Source organism: Salvelinus namaycush, chromosome 2 (genome assembly GCF_016432855.1).
Source record: "Salvelinus namaycush isolate Seneca chromosome 2, SaNama_1.0, whole genome shotgun sequence".
In the NCBI taxonomy this organism is placed as follows: Eukaryota; Metazoa; Chordata; class Actinopteri; order Salmoniformes; family Salmonidae; genus Salvelinus; species Salvelinus namaycush.
In genome coordinates, this window is record NC_052308.1 from 8023978 (window position 1) to 8046847 (window position 22870).

Genomic DNA, 22870 nt, shown 5'->3' on the forward strand with positions numbered 1-22870 from the left:
GAAGCCGGCCCTGCAAATAATGTTTGAATGGAATATGAAGAGATGGCCTTGGGCAAAGAAAGATTGAAAGAAAAAAGAAAGGCGTTTCCATGGAGTCGACCTGGGTCTGAACCTCAACGCTGTGTGAATGGTGGAAGACAGTGAATGTTGTTGTAAATGTGGTGTAAATGCTAGTCCGGCGGTGTGCACCAATTCTCTTTCCAAAGGAGCTTTTAGTTTAATAGGATTCTTATAGCTGTTAATTAAATACACATTTGGTGATGCGTTTTCAGCCTATGAATTTAACAACCACCATTGACGGCAAAAAAAGTTAATAACATAACACTAAATATATCCTTTCAATAAGACAAATAGTGATTATATGTAATATACTTTTTAATGGAGAGGAGAAAGAAGCCCCAAAACGAACTGTATACCAGTGGTAATTGGCATTAAGCAAGAAGAGACTGTTTATGGGTTACAGTGTTAGCTATTTGTGAAGTGTTTGACTGTACCCCTCATCTCCTCTCCATCCCCCCTCAGATCCGAGCAATGCACTGGCCAGGTGGAGGTCGTCAGATCCCTTACTCCATCTGCAGCCACCCCTGCCAGGCCGGAGAGCGCAAGAAGATAGTGAAGGGCATCCCTTGCTGCTGGCACTGCGAGCGCTGCAACGGCTACCAGTACCAGTCAGACACCTACAGCTGCAAGATGTGTCGCTTTGACCTGCGTCCCAACGAGAACCACACTGCCTGCCGTCCCATCCCCATTGTCAAGCTGGAGTGGAGCTCCCCATGGGCCATCATCCCTGTCCTCATCTCCGTGGCGGGCATCATGGCCACTCTGTTCGTGGTGGTCACCTTCATCCGCTACAACGACACACCCATCGTCAAGGCGTCAGGCCGCGAGCTCAGCTACGTTCTGCTGACTGGTATCTTTATGTGCTATGCCACCACCTTCCTCATGATATCTGCCCCTGATGTTGGCATCTGCTCCCTCAGACGGATCTTCCTGGGTCTGGGGATGAGTATCAGCTACGCAGCCCTGCTCACCAAGACTAACCGCATCTACCGCATCTTCGAGCAGGGATCGATGTCGGTGAGCGCTCCCAGGTTCATCTCCCCAGCCTCCCAGCTGGTCATCACCTTCAGCCTGACTTTGGTGCAGCTACTGGGGGTGTGTATCTGGTTTGGGGTAGACCCGTCTCAGGCCATCATCGACTACGAGGACCAGCGCACGGCCAATCCGGACATGGCCCGTGGTGTGCTCAAATGTGACATCTCTGACCTTTCACTGATCTGCCTGCTGGGTTACAGCATGCTGCTCATGGTCACCTGCACGGTGTACGCCATCAAGACCCGGGGGGTGCCGGAGACCTTCAACGAGGCCAAGCCCATCGGCTTCACCATGTACACCACCTGTATAGTCTGGCTGGCCTTCATTCCCATCTTCTTTGGCACCTCCCAGTCCACAGAGAAGGTAAGATCTGGCTGGCCTTCATCCCCATCTTCTTTGGCACCTTCCAATCCACAGAGAAGGTAAGCTCAGAGTTGTCTTCTTTCTTGGTCTGTTCGTTTTCTGTTGTTGTTGATATGCAAAAGGACAGCATTAGCAGAAATATGATTCTACAGACCGTGTCTCTCTCTTTCTCTCTTTCTCAGTTGGAACATATTTATTTTTTAGAATGCTTTGTTTATAGAGAGGCAATTGTACCTTTGTTCATCATGGAAGGACTGTGCTGGTCAGTCAGTGTCCTGTAGATGGACATGGCTGGATGAAAATAGCATTATGCTATTGTATGCATGAGCCTTTTCTGGCAGAGCTTAAAGGGTGGTGAATTTTGCTGTTATACTCTGTGTCAGAACACCAATTTTCATTTTGTAGTCATAAAGATTTAATCACCCCTGCAGTCTTGGTTTGATGAAGACTAAAATGACATGCAAAATATTGTATAATTCTATGACTTATATCTGAGATTCTATTCAATTGGGGAGGCCATTCATTGTTGGAATATCAAAACTTCTCATCTGAAGACAAAAGTAAGAAAGGCCTATTCTACATGCAGAGCATTTGAAGAGAATTCCCCTGAGCTCTGCAAGCCCTATGCCTACAGTAGATTACTTGTGATTTTGTGACATGTGTATGTGACGGCTGTGTGCCACAGCTGACCGATGAGCTGTTTACACAACCACAGCGTTCCCACTTGTCATCTTGTCAAATTAATGAGCCTGGCCTGGTGAACTGCACATCCACTGGAAACTCTGGGATTCATACCTTGTGTCAAATAGTATTGTAGTACTAATACTTAGCCATTTAGATTTGATAAACCTGACTATCTAGCCCATTTATACCTGGTTCTAACAGCCGTCCTCTAACAACCGGCAAAACATTGATCATAAGGAATAAGGTTTTGAAATCTCGAGGTATAAGGAGGTATAAGAAAGCTCAGGAAATATTTCAGTTTTTTGGACAAATATTTAACCACTTATTTGTGTCACAAAACTACCTCTATACTTCCATTAGTTTGTATCAGTTACCTTCTGAAGAGGCTTGTGACACTTGTGGGGGTCGTAGAGCAAAACACCATCATGTTCGTGAGAGTCTACCCTTTCCATAGTGGGGTCATATTAGTTTGTAGCGCAAACGGTTCGGAAGCTACAGACAGAAATGGGCACATCAGCAATACGAATTCAGACTAGTCTAAACCGTACAGACGTTTTTGTGAGAAGACCGATTGTCGGATGTCTCATGGTCTGACAAATGCTGCTGTAGCTCGGCCACCTTCCACCGCAGATGCGGAAGGCCGACAGGCGGATGTGGTGGATTGAGAAGCAACTCATGCAAAACACTGATATCTCTAGCTTAAACTGATGGATATTGATGGGGATTTTTAAAATTATATTACTTAAATTGACGCAGGGATGTGTTAATAGACTCTTATTAAAGTCACCATTGGTCTCATGGTGAAATCCCTGAGCTGTTTCCTTCTTCTCTTGCAATTGAGTTAGGAATGACACTTGTAACTTTGTGGTGACTGGGTGTATTGATATACCATCCAAAGGGTAATTAATAAATTCACCATGCTCAAAGGGATATTCAAATTCTGCTTTTTGTCACCCATCTACCAATTGATGCCCTTCTTCATGAGGCATTGGAAAATCTCCCTGGTCTTTGAGGTTGAATCTTTATTTGAAATTCACATGCTTGACTGAGGGACCTTACAGATAATTGTATGTGTGGGGTACAGAGAAGAGGTAGTCATTAAAAAAACATGTTAAACACATTATTGCATACTTATTATCTGACTTGTTAAGCAAATGTTTACTCCTGAATTTATTTAGGCTTGCCATAAGAAAGGGTTTGAATACTTAATTGCGGCTGGGGGCAGTATTGAGTATCTTGGATGAATAAGGTGCCCAGAGTAAACTGCCTGCTACTCAGTCCCAGAAGCTAAGATATGCATATTATTAGTAGATTTGGAAGTTTCTAAAACTGTTTGAATGATGTCTGTGAGTATAACAGAAGTCATATGGCAGGCAAAAACCTGAGAAAAAATCCAACCAGGAAGTGGGAAATCTGAGATTTGTAGGTTTGCCTATCCAATATACAGTGTCTTTGGGGTCATATTGCACTTCCTAAGGCTTCCACTAGATGTCAACAGTCTTTAGAACCTTGTTTGATGCTTCTACTGTGAAGAATGAGGGAAGGAGAGCTCTTTGAGTCAGGTGTCTGGCATGAGCTGACCACGTGCGCTCCCGTGAGAGCGACCTGCGTTCCATCGCATTTCTGAAGACAAAGGAATTCTCCGGTTGAAACATTATTGAAGATTTATGTTAAAAACATCCTAAAGATTGATTCTATACATCGTTTGACATGTTTCTACGAACTGTAATGGAATTTTTTGACTTTGTCTGGACCTAGTGCCTGCGCATTTGGATTACTGTACTAAACGCCCTAACAAAAAGGAGGTATTTGGACATAAATTATGGACGTTATCGAACAAAACAAACATTTATTGTGGAACTGGGATTCCTGGGAGTGCATTCTGATGAAGATCATCAAAGGTAAGTGAATATTTATAATACTATATCTGGCTTCTGTTGACTCCACAACATGGCGGATATCTGTATGGCTTGTTTGGGCTCTGAGCGCTGTACTCAGATTATAGCATGGTGTGCTTTTTCCGTAAAGTTTTTTTGAAATCTGACACAGCGGTTGCATTAAGGAGAAGTGTATCTAAAGTCCCATGTATAATACTTGTATCTTTTATCAATGTGTATTATGAGTATTTCTGTAAATTGATGTGGCTCTCTGCAAAATCACCGGATGTTTTGGAGGCAAAACATTACTGAACATAACGCGCCAATGTAAACAAAGATTTTTGGATATAAATATGAACTTTATCGAACAAAACATACATATATTGTGTAACATGAAGTCCCATGAGTGTCATCTGATGAAGATCATCAAAGGTTAGTGATTCATTTGATCTCTATTTCTGCTTTTTGTGACTCCTCTCTTTGGCTGGAAAAATGGCTGTGTTTTTTGCACATTTGCACCCTAATTGGAGTAAACTAATGGACAACAACACTTAGGCTTCTACTTCTAGCTTATACATTATATATACATTTTATGGACACAGTATATTTCACATTAGTTATATTTTATTTGTTTTTAGTCCCTTCCTTCAGCAACCCTCAACCCCTCCCATGTATCTCTGAACACCATCCAGTTATTTTATATATATTTTTTAAATGTGCAGTGATGTTTCACACAGGTTCAGATCGTAAATTAAAGTATGACTTTTCAGATCACCCAGCAGTGATATTTAAAGAGTAAACTCCAGGTACTGTAAGTGTTGCAATTCTTCAGCTATTCCTGAACCTGCAACCAAAAACAAGCTACTTATGGAGAGCACCAAAAAAAGTCATCAAAACTTTGAAATAACACATATGGAATCATGTAGTAACCCCCCCCCAAAAAGTGTTAAACAAATCAAAACATGTTAAATTTGAGATTCTTCAAAGTAGCCACCATTTGCCTTGATGACAGCTTTGCACGCTCTTGGTATTCTCTCAGCCAGCTTCATGAGTTAGTCACCTGGAATGCATTTCAATTAACAGGTGTGCCTTGTTAAAAGTGAATTTGTGGAATTTCTTTCCTTCTTCATGCATTTGAGCCAATAATTTGTTTGTGACAAGGTAGGGGTCGTACACAGAAGATAGCCCTATTTGGTAAAAGACCAAGTCCATATTATGGCAAGAACAGCTCAAATAAGCAAAGTGAAATGACAGTCCATCATTACGTTAAGACATGAAGGTCAGTCAATGCACAAAATTTCAAGAACTTTGAAAGTTTCTTCAAGTGCAGTCGCAAAACCCATCAAGCACTATAATGAAACTGGCTCTCATGAGGACCGCCACAGGAAAGGAAGACCCAGAGGTACCTCTGCTGCAGAGGATAAGTTCATTAGAGTTACCAGCCTCAGAAATTGCAGCCCAAATAAATGCTTCCCTACAGAATTCAAGTAAGAGACACATCTCAACATCAACTGTTCAAAGGAGACTACGTGTATCAGGCCTTCATGGTCGAATTGCTGCAAAGAAACCACTACTACAGGACACCAATAAGAAGAAACTTGCTTGGGCCAAGAAATACGAACAATGGACATTAGATTGGTGGAAATCTGTCCTTTGGACTCGTGTCCAAATTTGAGATTTTTGGTTCCAACCGCTGTGTCTTTGTGAGACACAGAGTAGGTAAACAGAAGATCTCCAATTATGTGGTTCCCACGTGAAGCATGGAGGAGGAGGCGTGATGGTGTGAGGATGCTTTGCCAGTGACACTGTTGGTGATTTGTTTAGAATTCAAGGCACACTTAACCAGCATGGCTACCACAGTATTCTGCAGTGATACACCATCCCATCTGGTTTGCGCTTAGTGGGACTATCATTGGTTTTTCAACAGGACAATGACCCAACACACCTCCAGACTGATTAAGGGTTATTTGACCAAGAAGGAGAGTGATGGAGTGCTGCATCAAATTACCTGTCCTCCACAGTCACCCGACCTCAACCCAATTGAGATGGTTTGGGATGAGTTGAACCGCAGAGTGAAGGAAAAGTAGCCCACAAGTGCTCAGCTTATGTGGGAACTCTATTCAAGACTGATGGAAAAGCATTGCAGGTGAAGCTGGTTGAGAGAATGCCAACCGTATGCAAAGCTGTCATCAACACAAAGTGTGGCTACTTTGAAGAATCTCAAATATAAATATTATTTACACATTTTTAAACACTTTTTTGGTTACTTTTGTGATTCCATATGTGTTATGTCATAGTTTTGATGTCTTCACTATTATTCTACAATGTAGAAAATAGTCAAGAGAAAAACCCTTGAATGAGTAGGTGTGTCCAAACTTTTGACTGGTACTGTAATTAAAAAAAAACGTCTTTAGGTGTAGGCATAAACAAATAGGTAAACTGGGATTTGGCTAAAGAGGTAATCAGGATGATTTTTACACAAATAGACAGGTACAGTATCTTCCTTTCCATGGAGGCAATGTCTTATTTTTGTTAACTTTCTATAAAAATGTATTTATAGTGAGATTATTTATTTATTTCAGGATATGAATACCGAGTATGTTCACATCACCGTCAGACTATTTTATTGCTAAACTACACAGTAACGTTCAAGTGGTCTTTTTTTGTGCTCCAATAAATAATATAGTATACTTATCATAAATTGATGTTAGAAAAATTATCTAGATCCTCTGAGGCTATGGAAGGATCCAAATTGTGGATTTAAAAGAACATGAATCATCAGCGTACAGTGATACCTCCATTTTTAAGCACTGGATTTCTAGTCCCTTAATAGTATTGTTGGGTCTGATTTTAATAGCTAACCTTTTGATGGCCATAATAAATAGATATGTCGATAGTGGCCAACCTTGTTTTACTCCTCTTGACAGTTTAATAATTTCTGAGAAGTAGCTATTATTTACTATTTTACACCTACGGCTACTATTCATAACTTAACCAATTGTATAAATGATTCTCCGAAATTGAAATATTTGAGGCATTTATATATAAATTCCAGTCGTACTTTATCAAAAGTATTTTCAAAATGAGCTATGAATACCAAGCCTGGTTTCCCTGATGCTTCATAGTGTTATATTGTTTCTTATACACTGCTCAAAAAAATAAAGGGAACACTAAAATAACACATCCTAGATCTGAATGAATGAAATATTCTTATTAAATACTTTTTTCTTTACATAGTTGAATGTGCTGACAACAAAATCACACAAAAATGATCAATGGAAATCAAATTTATCAACCCATGGAGGTCTGGATTTGGAGTCACACTCAAAATTAAAGTGGAAAACCACACTACAAGCTGATCCAACGTTGATGTAATGTCCTTAAAACAAGTCAAAATGAGGCTCAGTAGTGTGTGTGGCCTCCACGTGCCTGTATGACCTCCCTACAACGCCTGGGCATGCTCCTGATGAGGTGGCGGATGGTCTCCTGAGGGATCTCCTCCCAGACCTGGACTAAAGCATCCGCCAACTCCTGGACAGTCTGTGGTGCAACGTGGCGTTGGTGGATGGAGCGAGACATGATGTCCCAGATGTGCTCAATTGGATTCAGGTCTGGGGAACGGGTGGGCCAGTCCATAGCATCAATGCCTTCCTCTTGCAGGAACTGCTGACACACTCCAGCCACATGAGGTCTAGCATTGTCTTGCATTAGGAGGAACCCAGGGCCAACCGCACCAGCATATGGTCTCACAAGGGGTCTGAGGATCTCATCTCGGTACCTAATGGCAGTCAGGCTACCTCTGGCGAGCACATGGAGGGCTGTGCGGCCCCCCAAAGAAATGCCACCCCACACCATGACTGACCCACCGCCAAACCGGTCATGCTGGAGGATGTTGCAGGCAGCAGAACGTTCTCCACGGCGTCTCCAGACTCTGTCACGTCTGTCACATGTGCTCATGTGCTCAGTGTGAACCTGCTTTCATCTGTGAAGAGCACAGGGCGCCAGTGGCGAATTTGCCAATCTTGGTGTTCTCTGGCAAATGCCAAACGTCCTGCACGGTGTTGGGCTGTAAGCACAACCCCCACCTGTAGACGTCGGGCCCTCATACCACCCTCATGGAGTCTGTTTCTGACCGTTTGAGCAGACACATGCACATTTGTGGCCTGCTGGAGGTCATTTTGCAGGGCTCTGGCAGTGCTCCACCTGCTCCTCCTTGCACAAAGGCGGAGGTAGCGGTCCTGCTGCTGGGTTGTTGCCCTCCTACGGCCTCCTCCACGTCTCCTGATGTACTGGCCTGTCTCCTGGTAGCGCCTCCATGCTCTGGACACTACGCTGACAGACACAGCAAACCTTCTTGCCACAGCTCGCATTGATGTGCCATCCTGGATGAGCTGCACTACCTGAGCCACTTGTGTGGGTTGTAGACTCCGTCTCATGCTACCACTAGAGTGAAAGCACCGCCAGCATTCAAAAGTGACCAAAACATCAGCCAGGAAGCATAGGAACTGAGAAGTGGTCTGTGGTCACCACCTGCAGAACCACTCCTTTATTGGGGGTGTCTTGCTAATTGCCTATAATTTCCACCTTTTGTCTATTCCATTTGCACAACAGCATGTGACATTTATTGTCAATCAGTGTTGCTTCCTAAGTGGACAGTTTGATTTCACAGAAGTGTGATTTACTTGGAGATACATTGTGTTGTTTAAGTGTTCCCTTTATTTTTTTGAGCAGTGTATTATCTCCAATGTATCATCCATGTAAAAAAAACTGTCTGATTAGGATGAATATATCTGACAAGAGCTTTTTAATTCTATACGCTATACATTTTGCTGGAATTGTTGCCACACAAGACCGAACTGTAAGGGGCCTCCCATTTTTATATGGACTTGATCTTTATATTTACCACCTGGGTTCTGTTTCAGTAATAGTGAATTCAGACCTTGTTGAGTAATCTACTATTTTTATAGGAGTGGTTAAAACATGCTAAAAGCAGTCCTCTGAGTACATCAAAAAAGTTTTGGTATACCTCAACTGGTATGCCGTACAGACCTGGTGATTTCCTGGACTTAAAGGCTTTAATTGCATCAAGAAGTTTCTCCTCTGTAATTGGCCTTCACATGAGTATTTCTGTACAGATGTTAATTTTTACATTATTTATAGAAAAACAATCCTTACAATTAACTTTGGTTAGTGGAGACGGAGAAAACTGTAACAAAAACATATGCTTAAAATACTTTGCTTCCTCTTTCAAAATATTGTTTGATGAATCATGGGTGACTCCGTCATTTATAAAATGTTTTGTATATTATTTTCGGTAGCATTTCTATGTTGAAGATGAAAAAACAATTTTGTGAAATTGTCCCCATATTTCATCCAGTTTCTTAAATTTTTTATAATATATTACACTTGATATTTCTTGAATAAGTTCCTCCAGTTCTTTTTTGTTTTTCCTCTAACTTATTCTGTTCGTCTGTGGTACAGTTTTTCTGGCTATCTACCTGTACTGTTAGTTCCTCTATTTCCTTTGTTAATATGAACTCTTTTGACCAACATGTTTTTTGTTTTAAAGATGAGTATTGCATTGCAAGGCCTCTAAAGGCACATTTGAAAGTGTCTAATACAATAAGGTGATATGCTGTACTTATGATGGAAAAAGTAAGTTAAAAATGATTCAGTCCTGGTTAAAAACAAGTTGTCATCAAATTGTATTTGATAACATTTCCAATATCCTCGCCCACATGGAAATTATGTAAGAGTAACGTATATGCCAATTATTTGATGTTCCCACCGCATTCAAACTTTTGGTGCCAGCAAGAATGCTATAAAAAAAGTAGTCAAGATGACTAGCTTCATTGAGCCTCTGCCATGTACGGTGTGCAAAGCTGTCATCAAGGCAAAGGGTGGCTACTTTGAAGAATCTAAAATCTAAAATAAAATGTTTTAACACTTTTTTGGTTACTACATGATTCTATGTGTTATTTCATAGTTTTGATGTCTTCACTATTATTCTACAATGTAGAAAATAGGACAAATAAAGTAAAACCCTTGAATGAGTAGGTGTGTCCAAACTTTTGACTGCTAGTGTATATCTAACTAAGTCAAGATATTTAAGCCTCCATATATCCACTAGTTGTCACACCCTGATCTGTTTCACCTGTCCTTGTGATTGTCTCCACCCCCCTCCAGGTGTTGCCCATCTTCCCCATTATCCCTTTTGTATATATACCTGTGTTCTCTGTTTGTCCGTTGCCAGTTCGTCTTGTTCGTCAAGTCAACCAGCGTTTTTGTTCTCGATGCCTGCTTTTCCCAGTCTCTCTTTTTCTCGCCCTCCTGGTTTTGACCCTTGCCTGTCCTGACTCTGAGCCCGCCTGCCTGCCTGCCCCTGACCCTGCCTGCCGACCTGTACCTTTGTCCCACCTCTAGATTGTTTGACCTCTGCCTACCCTGACCCTGAGCCTGCCTGCCGTCCGGTACCGTTGCCCCACCTCTGGTTCACTGACCCCTGCCTGTCTTGACCTGTCTATTGCCAGCCTCTGTTGGAAAATTAAACCATTGTCAATTTGACGTGTCTGCATCTGGGAGTTACCTTGATTCCTGATACTAGTTCCAATATATCCATGATATCCGTGATTTCCTTAAGTGCATGAGGGTGATAGTTTGTAGTGTGTTATCCTTTATGATCCATTAAGGTATTTAAAACTGTATCATAATCTCCCACCATAATAATAGAGTATTGTATTGGTTGTAGGCTTGATAAAGTATTATATATTTTTTTAAAGATATTTAAAAGAATCCATCTACCTTGCGGATCTGTTGGACAATTTGCACAGTTGGATCAAAATGATTGTTTGTTAATATCATCACCCCTTGGCAGACCAACCCTATCCACCTGAATCCTAGGGCCTTTGAGAGATTGAGACCCATCGTTTAAAAAGAGCCCACAGCGCCACCTATAGAACAGAAGCAGATTAACAGCCAAAAGCATTTCCAACGCCCTCACCTCGATTGTATTGCATACTGTTATTAAAAAAAGTATCTATATATTAAAAAATCTTGCATATCTTAATTTATTTCCACAATTAACAAATAGTATGCGTAATAGTGTAAGCATTTCAAACGAAGGACCTATAAACCGGATTGTCATTAGGAAAAAACAAAAAAATTGGCAAGCAATTATTGTGATTCATCCTATGCTGTTCCTATCATCATTACCTCTTAGCAACAGATGTGGGATACATACACACACTCTCCCCACCCTTCCCCCAAAAACAACAAGTTCAGATGTTAAACAGTTGTTCCATTCCCGAGCTCAACTCAAGAGAAGACTTGATGTGAAAATGCATACTGTATACAGTTGTAGCTGTTTGAGAAGGCATGCAAAATTGAGCAAGAATGAGGCGTATGATTTAATAACTGTAAAACTGTAACATGTATGAAATCACATACAAGGCATAAAGCTTAAGTTACAAGGCATTCACAAGCATTACAAGGTATTATTCTAGGCATGAACAGAGAAGGAGGGAGAGAAGTGAAAGCCTGAAAGGCCATGCCCTAAGAGTCCCTGAGAGAGAGTATCTCACCAGCCCAGGTCAGGAACAAGGAAAGAGAGAGAACAATGAATCTAAGACACCTTTATAACATCGGAGTTGTTTACATTCAAAATCTGAGTTGTTGAACCTTTAATCAGACATCAGACCTACAGGATGTGAAGACAACTGAACCTCTGCTACCCAGAGGTGTGACAAGAGGTGTTTGGTGAGATTATTAAGACAGAGAAGGCTAAATTCCTGAGAAGACAATAAAATGTTTTACATAGAGTGCTGATAAGAGTCACTTCGGGTGATAGGCCACCGTACACTATTGGTTTTATTTCAAATACTTTTGAGCAATTGGTGGAGCCTGCCTGGATTGGAGTGTTAGATGGGTGGGGTTTGCACTCTTTGGGACTATTCTATGGGTTCTGTTGTGCCAGGTAAGCTGAAACAGTATTCAAAAGAAGAAAAAAACTTTTTTAACCCCAGGTCTGCTGGAATGTACAGGTCAAATGGGACACTGGGAGAAATGGATGGAGGTTGAGTTTTTAGCACATAACTGTAGCTACAGTACAGTGCAGTGTAGGGCTCCACAGCTTTGAGATAAAAACAATGGTTGAAATGAGTAGGTGGAAGTAGACAGCTATTAGGCAGTCAAACAAAGAACAGGGGCTTCGTAGCTGTCATGGAGAGCACTGGTTATCTACTCAGGGGTGAGAGGCCAGTGAATGGTTCTCACTGGCAGGGAGGATACTATCAGTGAGGTTGGAGTAAAACAACAGAAAGAGTGGGTCTAAAGAGCTACTATAATGTCTTCATCATCATAGTCTTTCCACTGGATCAAAAATTATAATAATATATTCTGCTCTGTTAGCTTCTCTACGCAGCTTGTACATGACTAACAGCTTGTACATGACGAATAGCTTGTACATTACTAACAGCTTGTACATGACTAATAGCTTGTACATTACTAATAGCTTGTACATTACTAATAGCTTGTACACAACGAATAGCTTGTACATGACTAATAGCTTGTACATTACTAATAGCTTGTACACAACTAATAGCTTGTACATGATTAATAGCTTGTACATGACTAATAACTTGTACATGACTAATAGCTTGTACATGACTAATAACTTGTACATGATTAATAGCTTGTACATGATTAATAGCTTGTACATGACTAATAGCTTGTACATGACTAATAGCTTGTACATGACTAATAGCTTATACATGATTAATAGCTTGTACATGACTAATAGCTTGTACATGACTAATAGCTTGTATATGACAAATCGTTTGTACATGATTTATTGCTTGTACATGACTTGTACATGATTGAATATCACTTTTTCACTACGTGCGACATTCTTCTATTCTTCTGCAGTGCTTTACTGTGCATTTCATTATGACCATCGCCAGTTAGATGCATTCAGTCATAGTGCAAAATGTCCATAGAGATACTTGTGTTAACGGGATGAAGCCTTTACTGAGATAGATTAATTGTGTGTAACTCCTGTTATCAGTATGATCTGTTGTTAACACACTGCAGACTCATCTGAAGAACAGACTGTTGTTAAGACACTGCACCATGTCTAATGACCGAAAATACCTTCTAGAAATCAGAACAGCGATTACTCACCTTGATCTGGACGAAGAATTTCTCTTTGTCCAGTTCAAGAGGCAGGTAGCCTAGTGGCGGCAGGTAGCCTAGTGGTTCGAGCATTGCACTAGTAAGCAAAAGGTTGCAAGATTGAATCCCCGAGCTGACAAGGTAAAAATCTGTCGTTCTGCCCCTGAACAAGGCAGTTAACCCACTGTTCCTAGGCCGTCAATGAAAATAAGAATTTGTTCTTAAATGACTAGTTAAATAAAGTTTTTAAGAAAGAGGGATTTACGAGAGGGATTTGATCATCCCTAAAGCCAAAACCTCATTTGGCCGCCTTTCCTTCCAGTTCTCTGCTGCCTGCGACTGGAACGAGTTGCAAAAATCTCTGAAGTTGGAGACTTTTATCTCCCTCAACAACTTTAAACATCTGCTATCTGAGCAGCTAACCTATCGCTGCAGCTGTACATAGTCCATCGGTATATAGCCCACCCAATTTACCTACCTCATCCCCATACTGTTTTTATTTATTTACTTTTCTGCTCTTTTGCACACCAGTATCTCTATTTGCACATGATCATCTGATGATTTATTGTATATAGATTCTCTTTTTTTTTTCTTTTTTCTCCCTACTCTGTTATTGACTTGTTTATTGTTTACTCCATGTGTAACTCTGTGTTGTCTGTTCACACTGCTATGCTTTATCTTGGCCAGGTCGCAGTTGCAAATGAGAACTTGTTCTCGACTAGCCTACCTGGTTAAATAAAGGTGAAATAAAAATAAAATAAAAAATTTACTCCAGACACCCGAACAGGCCCTCAGCCCCGTCATTCGCAGGAGAAAAAGACGGAAAAGGAAGAAGGAGATCAAGGTGCCTTGTGAGGATCCGCTGATGAGTGGCTATTCTGCCTTTGCCAATTGATACTACTGGCCAACGTACAATCGCTGGATAATGAATTGGACGAACTAAAAGCATGTATATCCTACCAACGGGACATAAAAACTGTAATATCTTATGTTTCACCGAGTCGTGGCTGAACGACGACATGAATAACATACAGCTGGCATGTTATGCACTGTATTGGCAGGATAGAACAGCAAGGGGTGGCGGTCTATGTATATTTGTAAAAAACAGCTGGTTCACGATATCTAAGGAAGCCTCAAAGTTTTGCTCGCCTGAGGTAGAGTATCTCATGATAAGCCGTAGAGCACACTATCTACCTAGGGTGTTTTCATCTGTATTTTTCGTAGCTGTCTCATACCACCACACACCGATGCTGGCACTAAGACCTCACTCAATGAGCTGTATACCGCCATAAGCAAACTGGAAAACGCTCATCCAGAGGTGGCGCTCCTAGTGGCTGGGGACTTTAATGCAGGGAAACTTAAACCTGTTTTATTTCATTTCTACCAGCATGTTAAATGTGCAACCAGAGGGAAAAAAACTCTAGACCACCTTTACTTTACACACAGAGACGCGTACTAAGCTCTCCCTCGCCCTCCATTTAGCAAATCTGACCATAAATCCATCCTCCTGATTCCTGCTTGCAAGCTAAAATTAAAGCAGGAAGCACTATTGACTCGGTCAATAAAAAAGTGGTCAGATGAAGCAAATGCTAAGCTACAGGACTGTTTTGCTAGCACAGACCGGGATTCTTCCAATGGCACTGAGGAGTACACCACATACATACCCCAACCAGAAGCCAAGGATTAAAGGCAACATCCGCACTGAGCTAAAGTTTAGGGCTGCCGCTTTCAAGGAGTGGGACTCTAACCCTGAAGCTTATAAGAAATCCCGATATAACCTCAAACGAACCATCAAACAGACAGAGTCAATACAGGACTAAGATCGAATCTTACTGCACCGGCTCCGAGGCTCGTCGAATGTGGCAGTGCTGACAAACTATTACAGACTACAAAGGGAAGCACAGCCGAGAGCTGCCCAGTGACACGAGCCTACCAGATGTCCTAAATTACTTCCATGCTCGCTTCGAGGCAAGTAACACTGAAACATGCATGAGAGCATCAGCTGTTCATGACAACTGTGTGATCACGCTCTCCATAGCCGATGTGAGTAAGAAGTTTAAACAGGTCAACATTCACCAAGCCGCAGGGCCAAATGGATTATCAGGACATGTACTCTGAGCATGTGCTGACCTACTGGCAAGTGTCTTCACTGACATTTTCAACCTCTCCCTGTCTGAGTATGTAATACCAACATGTTTCAAGCAGACCACCATAGTCCCTGTGCCCAAGAACACTAAGGTAACCTGCCTAAATGACTACCGACCCTGTCATTCAGACCAAAGCGCAGCGTGGAATCGGTTCAACATCTTTTATTGATAGTCAAACGCACAAAAAACAATAAAGAATAAACGATACGTGAAGCTCAAGCAGTGCTCACAGGCAACTACACAGAAACAAGTTCCCACAAAACACAGTGGGGAAATGGCTGCCTAAATATGATCCCCATCAGAGACAACGATAAACAGCTGCCTCTGATTGGGAACCATACCAGGCCAACATAGACATAAAACAACCTAGATAACCCACCCTAGTCACACCCTGACCTAACCAACATAGAGAATAAAAGGCTCTCTATGGTGAGGGCGTGACAGACCCATAGCATTCACGGACTGTATCCATGAAGTGCTTTGAAAGGCTGGTCATGGCTCACATCAACACCATCATCCCAGAAACCCTAGAACCACTCCAATTTGCATACCTCCCCAACAGATCCACAGATGATGCAATCAATATTGCACTCCACATAGGTGTTCCTTTTGTCCAGGTGGGAAAGGGCTATGTGAGAATGCTATTCATTGACTACAGCTCAGCGTTCAACACCATAGAGCCCTCAAAGCTCATCACTGTTTTATTTATTTTTTATTTCACCTTTATTTAACAAGTTCTCATTTACAACTGTGACCTGGCCAAGATAAAGCAAAGCAGTGCGGCACAAACAACACAAAGTTACACATGGGATAAACAAACGTACAATCAAAAACACTATAGAAACGTCTATATACAGTTTGTGCAAATGTAGTAAGATTAGGGAGGTAAGAAAATAAATAGGCCATAGTGGCAAAATAATTACAATTCAGCAATTTAACACTGGAGTGATAGATGTGCAGAAAATGAATGTGCAAGTAGAGATACTGGGGAGCAAATGAGCAATAAATAAATAACAATATGGGAATGAGGTAGTTGGGTGGGCTATTTACAGAGGGGCTATGTACAGGTGCAATGATCTGTAAGCTGCTTTGACAGCTGATGCTTAAAGTTAGTGAGGGAGATATAAGATTCCAGCTTCAGTGATTTTTACAATTCCTTTCAGTCATTGGCAGCGGAGAACTGGAAGGAAATGCGGCCAAAGGAGGAGTTCGCTTTGGGGATGACCAGTGAAATATACTTGCTGTAGCGCGTGCTACGGGTGGGTGCTGCTATGGTTACCAGTGAGCTGCGATAAGGCGGGGCTTTACCTAGCAAAGACTTATAGATGACATGGAGCCAATGGGATTGGCAACAAATTTGAAGCGAGGGCCAGCCAACGAGAGCATAAAGGTCGCAGTGGTGAGTAGTATATGGAGCTTTGGTGACAAAACGGATGGCACTGTGATAGACTACATCCAATTTGCTGAGTAGAGTGTTGGAGGCTATTTTGTAAATGACATCGCCGAAGTCAAAGATCGGTAGGATGGTCAGTTTTACGAGGGTATGTTTGGCAGCATGAGTGTAGGATGTCTTGTTGCAAAATAGGAAACCGATTCTAGATTTAATTTTTGATTGGAGATGCTTAATGTGAGTCTTGAAGGAGAGTTTACAGTCTAAACAGACACCTAGGTATTTGTAGTTGTCCACATATTCTAAGTCAGAACAGTCCAGAGTAGTGATGCTAGTCCAGTGGGCGGGTGCGGGCAGCAATCGGTTGAAGTGCATTCATTTAGTTTTACTTGCATTTAAGAGCAGTTGAAGGCCACGGATGGAGTGTTGTATGGCATTGAAGCTCGCCTGGAGGTTTGTTAAAACCTCTCTAGGGTATGTGGGACGGTAGCGTCCCACCTCGTCAACAGCCAGTGAAACTGCAGGGCGCCAAATTCAAAACAATAGAAATCCCATAATTTAAATTCCTCAAGCATACAAGTATTTTACACCATTTTAAAGCTACACTTGTTGTAAATCCAGCCAAAGTGTCCGATTTCAAAAAGGTTTTACGATGAAAGCACACCAAACGATTATGTTAGGTATGAGCCAAGTCACAGAAAAAGACAGCCATTTTTCCAGCTAAAGAGAGCAGTAACAAAAAGCAGAAATAGAGATAAAATGAATCACTAACCTTTGATAATCTTCATCAGATGACACTCATAGGACTGCAGGTTACACAATACATGTATTTTCTGTTCGGTAAAGTTCATATTTATATCCCAAAATCTGAGTTTAGGCAAGACGCTACTGTATCACTTGGCAAAAAGCCTGAGAAAATGCATAGCGCCACATTAAAACGAATGAATATAAAAATTACTATAAAATCAAACTTTATATAAATCACACATGAAAGATACCAAATTAAAGCTACACTGGTTGTGAATCCAGCCAACATGTCAGAATTCAAATAGGCTTTTCAGCGAAAGCATACGATGCTATTATCTGAGCATAGCACCATAGTAAACAAAAGAGAGAAAACATTTCAACCCAGCAGGCGAGACACAAAATGCAGAAATAAAAATATAATTCATGCCTTACCTTTGACGAGCTTCTGTTGTTGGCACTCCAATATGTCCCATAAACATCACAAATAGTCCTTTTGTTCAATTAATTCCGTCGATATATATCCAAAATGTCCATTTATTTGGCGCGTTTGATCCAGAAAAACACCGGTTCCAACTTGCTCAAACGTGACGACAAAATATCTCAAGGGTTACCTGTAAACTTTGCCAAAAAATGTCAAACTACTTTTGTAATACAACTTTAGGTATTTTTTAACGTTAATAATCGATAAAATTGAAGACGGAATGATATGTGTTCAATACAGGATTAAAACGATATGTAGCATGTCTTCTGTTTGATTGAAGCGCATGTCCAGGACACCTGGAGTGCCTCGACTTCAAGGTGGCCGTATTTCTTCATTACACAAAGGAATAACCTCAACCTATTTCTCATGACTGTTGACATCTAGTGGAAGCCGTAGGAACTGCAAGCAATTCGCTTAGAAATCTGGTTTCCCAATGAAATTTCATTGAAAAGACAGTGACCTAAAAAAAAAGACATCTGAATGGTTTGTCCTCGGGGTTTTGCCTGCTAAATAAGTTCTGTTATACTCACAGACATGATTCAAACAGTTTTAGAAACGTCTGAGTGTTTTCTATCCAAATATACTAATGATATGCATATCTTATCTCCTGGGGATGAGTAACTGGCAGTTGAATTTGGGTATGCTTTTCATCCAAACGTGAAAATGCTGCCCCCTTCCCTAGAGAAGTTTTAATTAACACAGTGTCCAAAAATGGGCCAGAAGTATCAGAGAATCACCAGCAGCAAGAGCGATATTGATGTATGCAGAGAAAAGAGACTGCCAGCAGTCCGGACAACAGGACCTCCGATTTGACACCCTGAACTCTATCTGAGAAGTAGTTGGTGCGCCAGGCAAGGCAGTCATTTGAGAAACCAAGGCTGTTGAGTCTGCCGATAACAATGCGGTGATTGTCAGAGTTGAAAGCCTTGGCCAGGTCGATGAAGAACACTGCACAGTATTGTCTTTTATTGATGGCGGTTATGATATCGTTTAGGACCTTGAGCGTGGCTGAGGTGCGCCCATGACCAGCTCGGAAACCAGATTGCATAGTGGAGAAGGTACGGTGGGATTTGAAATGGTCGGTGATCTGTTTGTTAACTTGGCTAAAGAAAGACTTTAGAAAGGCAGGTTAGGATAAATATAGGTCTGTAACAGTTTGTGTCTAGAGTGTCTCCCCCTTTGAAGAGGGGGATGACCGCGGCAGCTTTCCAATCTTTAGTGATCTCAGGCGATATGAAAGAGAAGTTGAACAGGCTAGTAATAGGGGTTGCAACAATTTCGGCGAATAATTTTAGAAAGAGAGGGTCCAGATTGTCTAGCCCAGCTGATTTGTAGGGGTCCAGAATTTGCAGCTCTTTCAGAAAATCTGCTATCTGGATTTGGGTGAAGGAAAAATAGGGGAGTCTTGGGCAAGTTGCTGTGGGGGTGCAGAGCTGTTGACCGGGGTAGGGGTAGCCAGGTGGAAAGCATGGCCAGGGATAGAAAAATACATATTGAAATTCTCGATAATTGTATATTTATCGGTGGTGGCAGTGTTTCCTAGCCTCAGTGCAGTGGGCAGCTGGGAGGAGGTGCTCTTATTCTCCATGTACTTTACAGTGTCTCAGATCTTTTTGGAGTTTGTGCTACAGGATTCAAAATTCTGTTTGAAAAACCTAGCCTTTGCTTTCCTAACTGTCTGTGTATATTGGTTCCTAACTTCCCTGAAAAGTTGCATATCACGGGGACTATTCGATAGTACGCCACAGTACGCCACAGGATGTGTTTGTGCTGGTAAAGGGCAGTCAGGTTTGGAGTGAACCAAAGGCTGTATCTATACTTAGATCTACATTTTTTGAATGGAGCATGCTTATTTAAGATGGTGAGAAAGCACTTTTAAAGAATAATCAGGCATCCACTTCTGATGAAAAAAAGGTCAATATCCTTCCAGGATACCCGGGCCAGGTCGATTAGAAAGGCCTGCTCGCTGAAATGTTTTAGGGAGCGTTTGACAGTGATGAGGGGTGGTCGTTTGACCGTGGACCCATTACGGACACAGGCAATGAGGCAGTGATCGCTGAGATGCTGGTTGAAGACAGCAGAGGTGTATTTAGAGGGCAGGTTGGTCAGGATGATATCTATGAGTGTGCACATGTTAACAGATTTAGAGTTGTACCTGGTAGGTTCCATGATAATTTGTGTGAGATTGAGGGCATCTAGCTTAGATTGTAGAACGGCCGTGTTGTTAAGCATATCCCAGTTTAGGTCACCTAACAGTACAAACTCTGAAGATAAATGTGGGGCAATTAATTTGCATATGATGTCCATGGCAAGCTGGGGGCTGAGGGGGGTCTAAAACAAGCGGCAACAGTGAGAGACATATTTCTGGAAAGATGGATTTTTAAAAGTAGAAGCTCAAACTGTTTGGGCACAGACCTGGATAGCATGACAGAACTCTGCAGGCTATCTCTGCAGTAGATTGCAACTCCCCCCCTTTGGCAGTTCTATCTTGGCGGAAAATATTGTGGTTGGGGATGGAAATTTCATCATTTTTGGTAGCGTTCCTAAGCCGGGATTCAGACACGGCTAGGACATCAGGGATGGCGGAGTGTGCTAAAGCACTGAATAAAACAAACTTAGGGAGAAGGCTTCAGATGTTAACATGCATGAAATTCAGGCTTTTATGGTTACATAAGTCAACAAATGATAGCGCCTGGGGAATAGGGGTGGAACTGGGGGCTACAGGGCCTGGGTTAATCTCTACATCACTAGAGGAACAGAGGAGGAGTAGGATAAGGGTACGTCTAAAGGCTATAAGAACTGGTCGTTTAGTGCATTGGGGACAGAGAATAAAAGGAGCAGATTTCTGGGCATGGTAGAATTGACTCAAGGCATAATGTACAGACAAGGGTATGGTAGGATGTGAGTACAGTGGAGGTAAACCTAGGCGTTGAGTGATGATGAGAGAGGTTTCGTCTCTAGAGGCACCAGTTAAGCCAGGTGAGGTCTCCGCATGTGTGTGGGGTGGGACAAAGGAGCTATCTAAGGCATTTTGAGTGGGACTGAGGGCTCTACAGTGAAATAAAACAGTAAGAACTAGCCAAGACAGCAGTAGACAAGGCATATTGACATTAGAGAGAGGCATAAAGCAATCACAGGTGTTGATCAGGTGAGTTAAGACAAAAACGGGTAAATGGCGATGAATGGGCAGAGCGGGTCAGTTAGGTACATACAGGACCTGAGTTCGAGGCTGGGTCTGACAGGTAAACAACATGAGATACCGTGTTATTGAAACAGGGGCATCCGCTGTGTAGCTGAGTTATCATAGGGTCAAAAGTGCAGCAATAAGTGAGTCATGGTGCCGTTCGGTAGTCACTACTACGCTAGGCGAGCAGGAGACACAGCGTTCAGAAAAGCTAGCGGGCCGGGGCTAGTAGATGGTTCTTCGGCGACATCGTAACAGAATAGCCTGTTGAGCACATCGGGCGATCATGTCAGCAGTCCAGTCGTGATGGATAGGCGGGGCTCCGTGTCGACAATAAAGGGTCCAGGCCAGTTGGCAAAGGAGGTATTGTAGGCCTAGAATTAGCTCGTATATGGGCCTAGCGCGATGCTAGCTCAAGGCTAGCTGGTGCTAGCTTTGGGACAGGGGCATTAGCTAACAGTTGCCAGCAAGGTAGCTGCGATGATCCGGTGTAATGATCCACAGCGTCAGGTGTCCGGTGATATGGTAGAGAGAAGCAGTCCGATATGCTCTGGGTTGATATCGCGCTGTGCAGACTGGCAGGTGTTGTCCGAGCTAAGGCTGGCTGATGACGTGGAAAAAGGCAAAGACCGCTAGCCGTGGCTAACAAAGACTAGTAGCTAGTTAGCTGGCTAGCTCCTGATGGAAGTTCCAGTTATAAGGAAAACAAATTGCAGATCCGTACCACATTGGGTGAGGTGGGTTGCAGGAAAGTATATTTAGTTCGTAGATAGAAAGTGAGATTAACATATATATACGAAAAAGACTGGCTATTTACACAGGATAAGACATGGGATAAGACAAAGACAGATACACACATACTACTGCAACGCCATCTTGGATTTCCATCACTAAGCTAAGAACCCTGGAACTAAACACCTCCTTCTGCAACTGGATCCTGGACTTCCTGACGGTTAGCCCCCAGGTAGTAAGGGTAGGTAACAACACATCCGTCACACTGATCCTCAGAACGGGGGCCCCTCAGGGGTGCGTGCTCAGTCCCCTCCTGTACTCCCTGTTCACTCATGACTGCATGGCCAGGCACGACTCCAACACCATCATTAAGTTTGCTGATGACACAACAGTGGTAGGGCCTGATCACTAACAACGATGAGACAGCATATACGGAGGAGGTCAGAGACCTGGCTGTATGATGCCAGGACAACAACCTCTCCCTCAACGTGATCAAGACTAAGGAGATGATTGTGGACTACAGGAAAAGGAGGACCGAACACGCCCCCTTTCTCATCGACGGGGCTGTAGTGGAGCAGGTTGGGAGTTTCAAGTTCGTTGGTGTCCACTTCACCAACAAACTAACATTGTCCACGCACATCAAGACAGTCTTGAAGAGGGCACTACAAAACCTATTCCCCCTCAGGAGACTGAAAATATTTGGCATGGGTCCTCAGATCCGTAAAAGGTTCTACAGTTTCACCATCGAGAGCATCCTGACTGGTTGCATCACTGCCTGGTATCGCAACTGCTTGGCCTCCGACCGCAATACACTACAGAGGCTACCCTCTGTTATCTCTGTATAAGTCACTTTAATAGCTCTACCTATATGTATATATTACGTCAATTACCTCGAAAAACCGTTGCCCCTGCACATTGACTCTGTACCGGTACCCCATGTATATAGCCTCGCTTATGTTATTTTACTACTGCTCTTTAATTATTTGTTACTTTTATATATTT

At 42.3% G+C, this 22870-nt stretch overlaps 1 protein-coding gene across 1 annotated transcript in view; it reads left to right on the forward strand.

Moving 5' to 3' along the window:
• The window catches only part of LOC120020282 (metabotropic glutamate receptor 4-like), a 229727-nt gene that overhangs the window by 195856 nt on the left and 11001 nt on the right, over positions 1-22870 (forward strand). Inside the window, exon 10 of the mRNA XM_038963839.1 lies at positions 523-1458. Within this exon, the coding sequence (XP_038819767.1) occupies positions 523-1458 (936 nt within the window). The remainder of the gene's footprint in view (positions 1-522; positions 1459-22870) is intronic.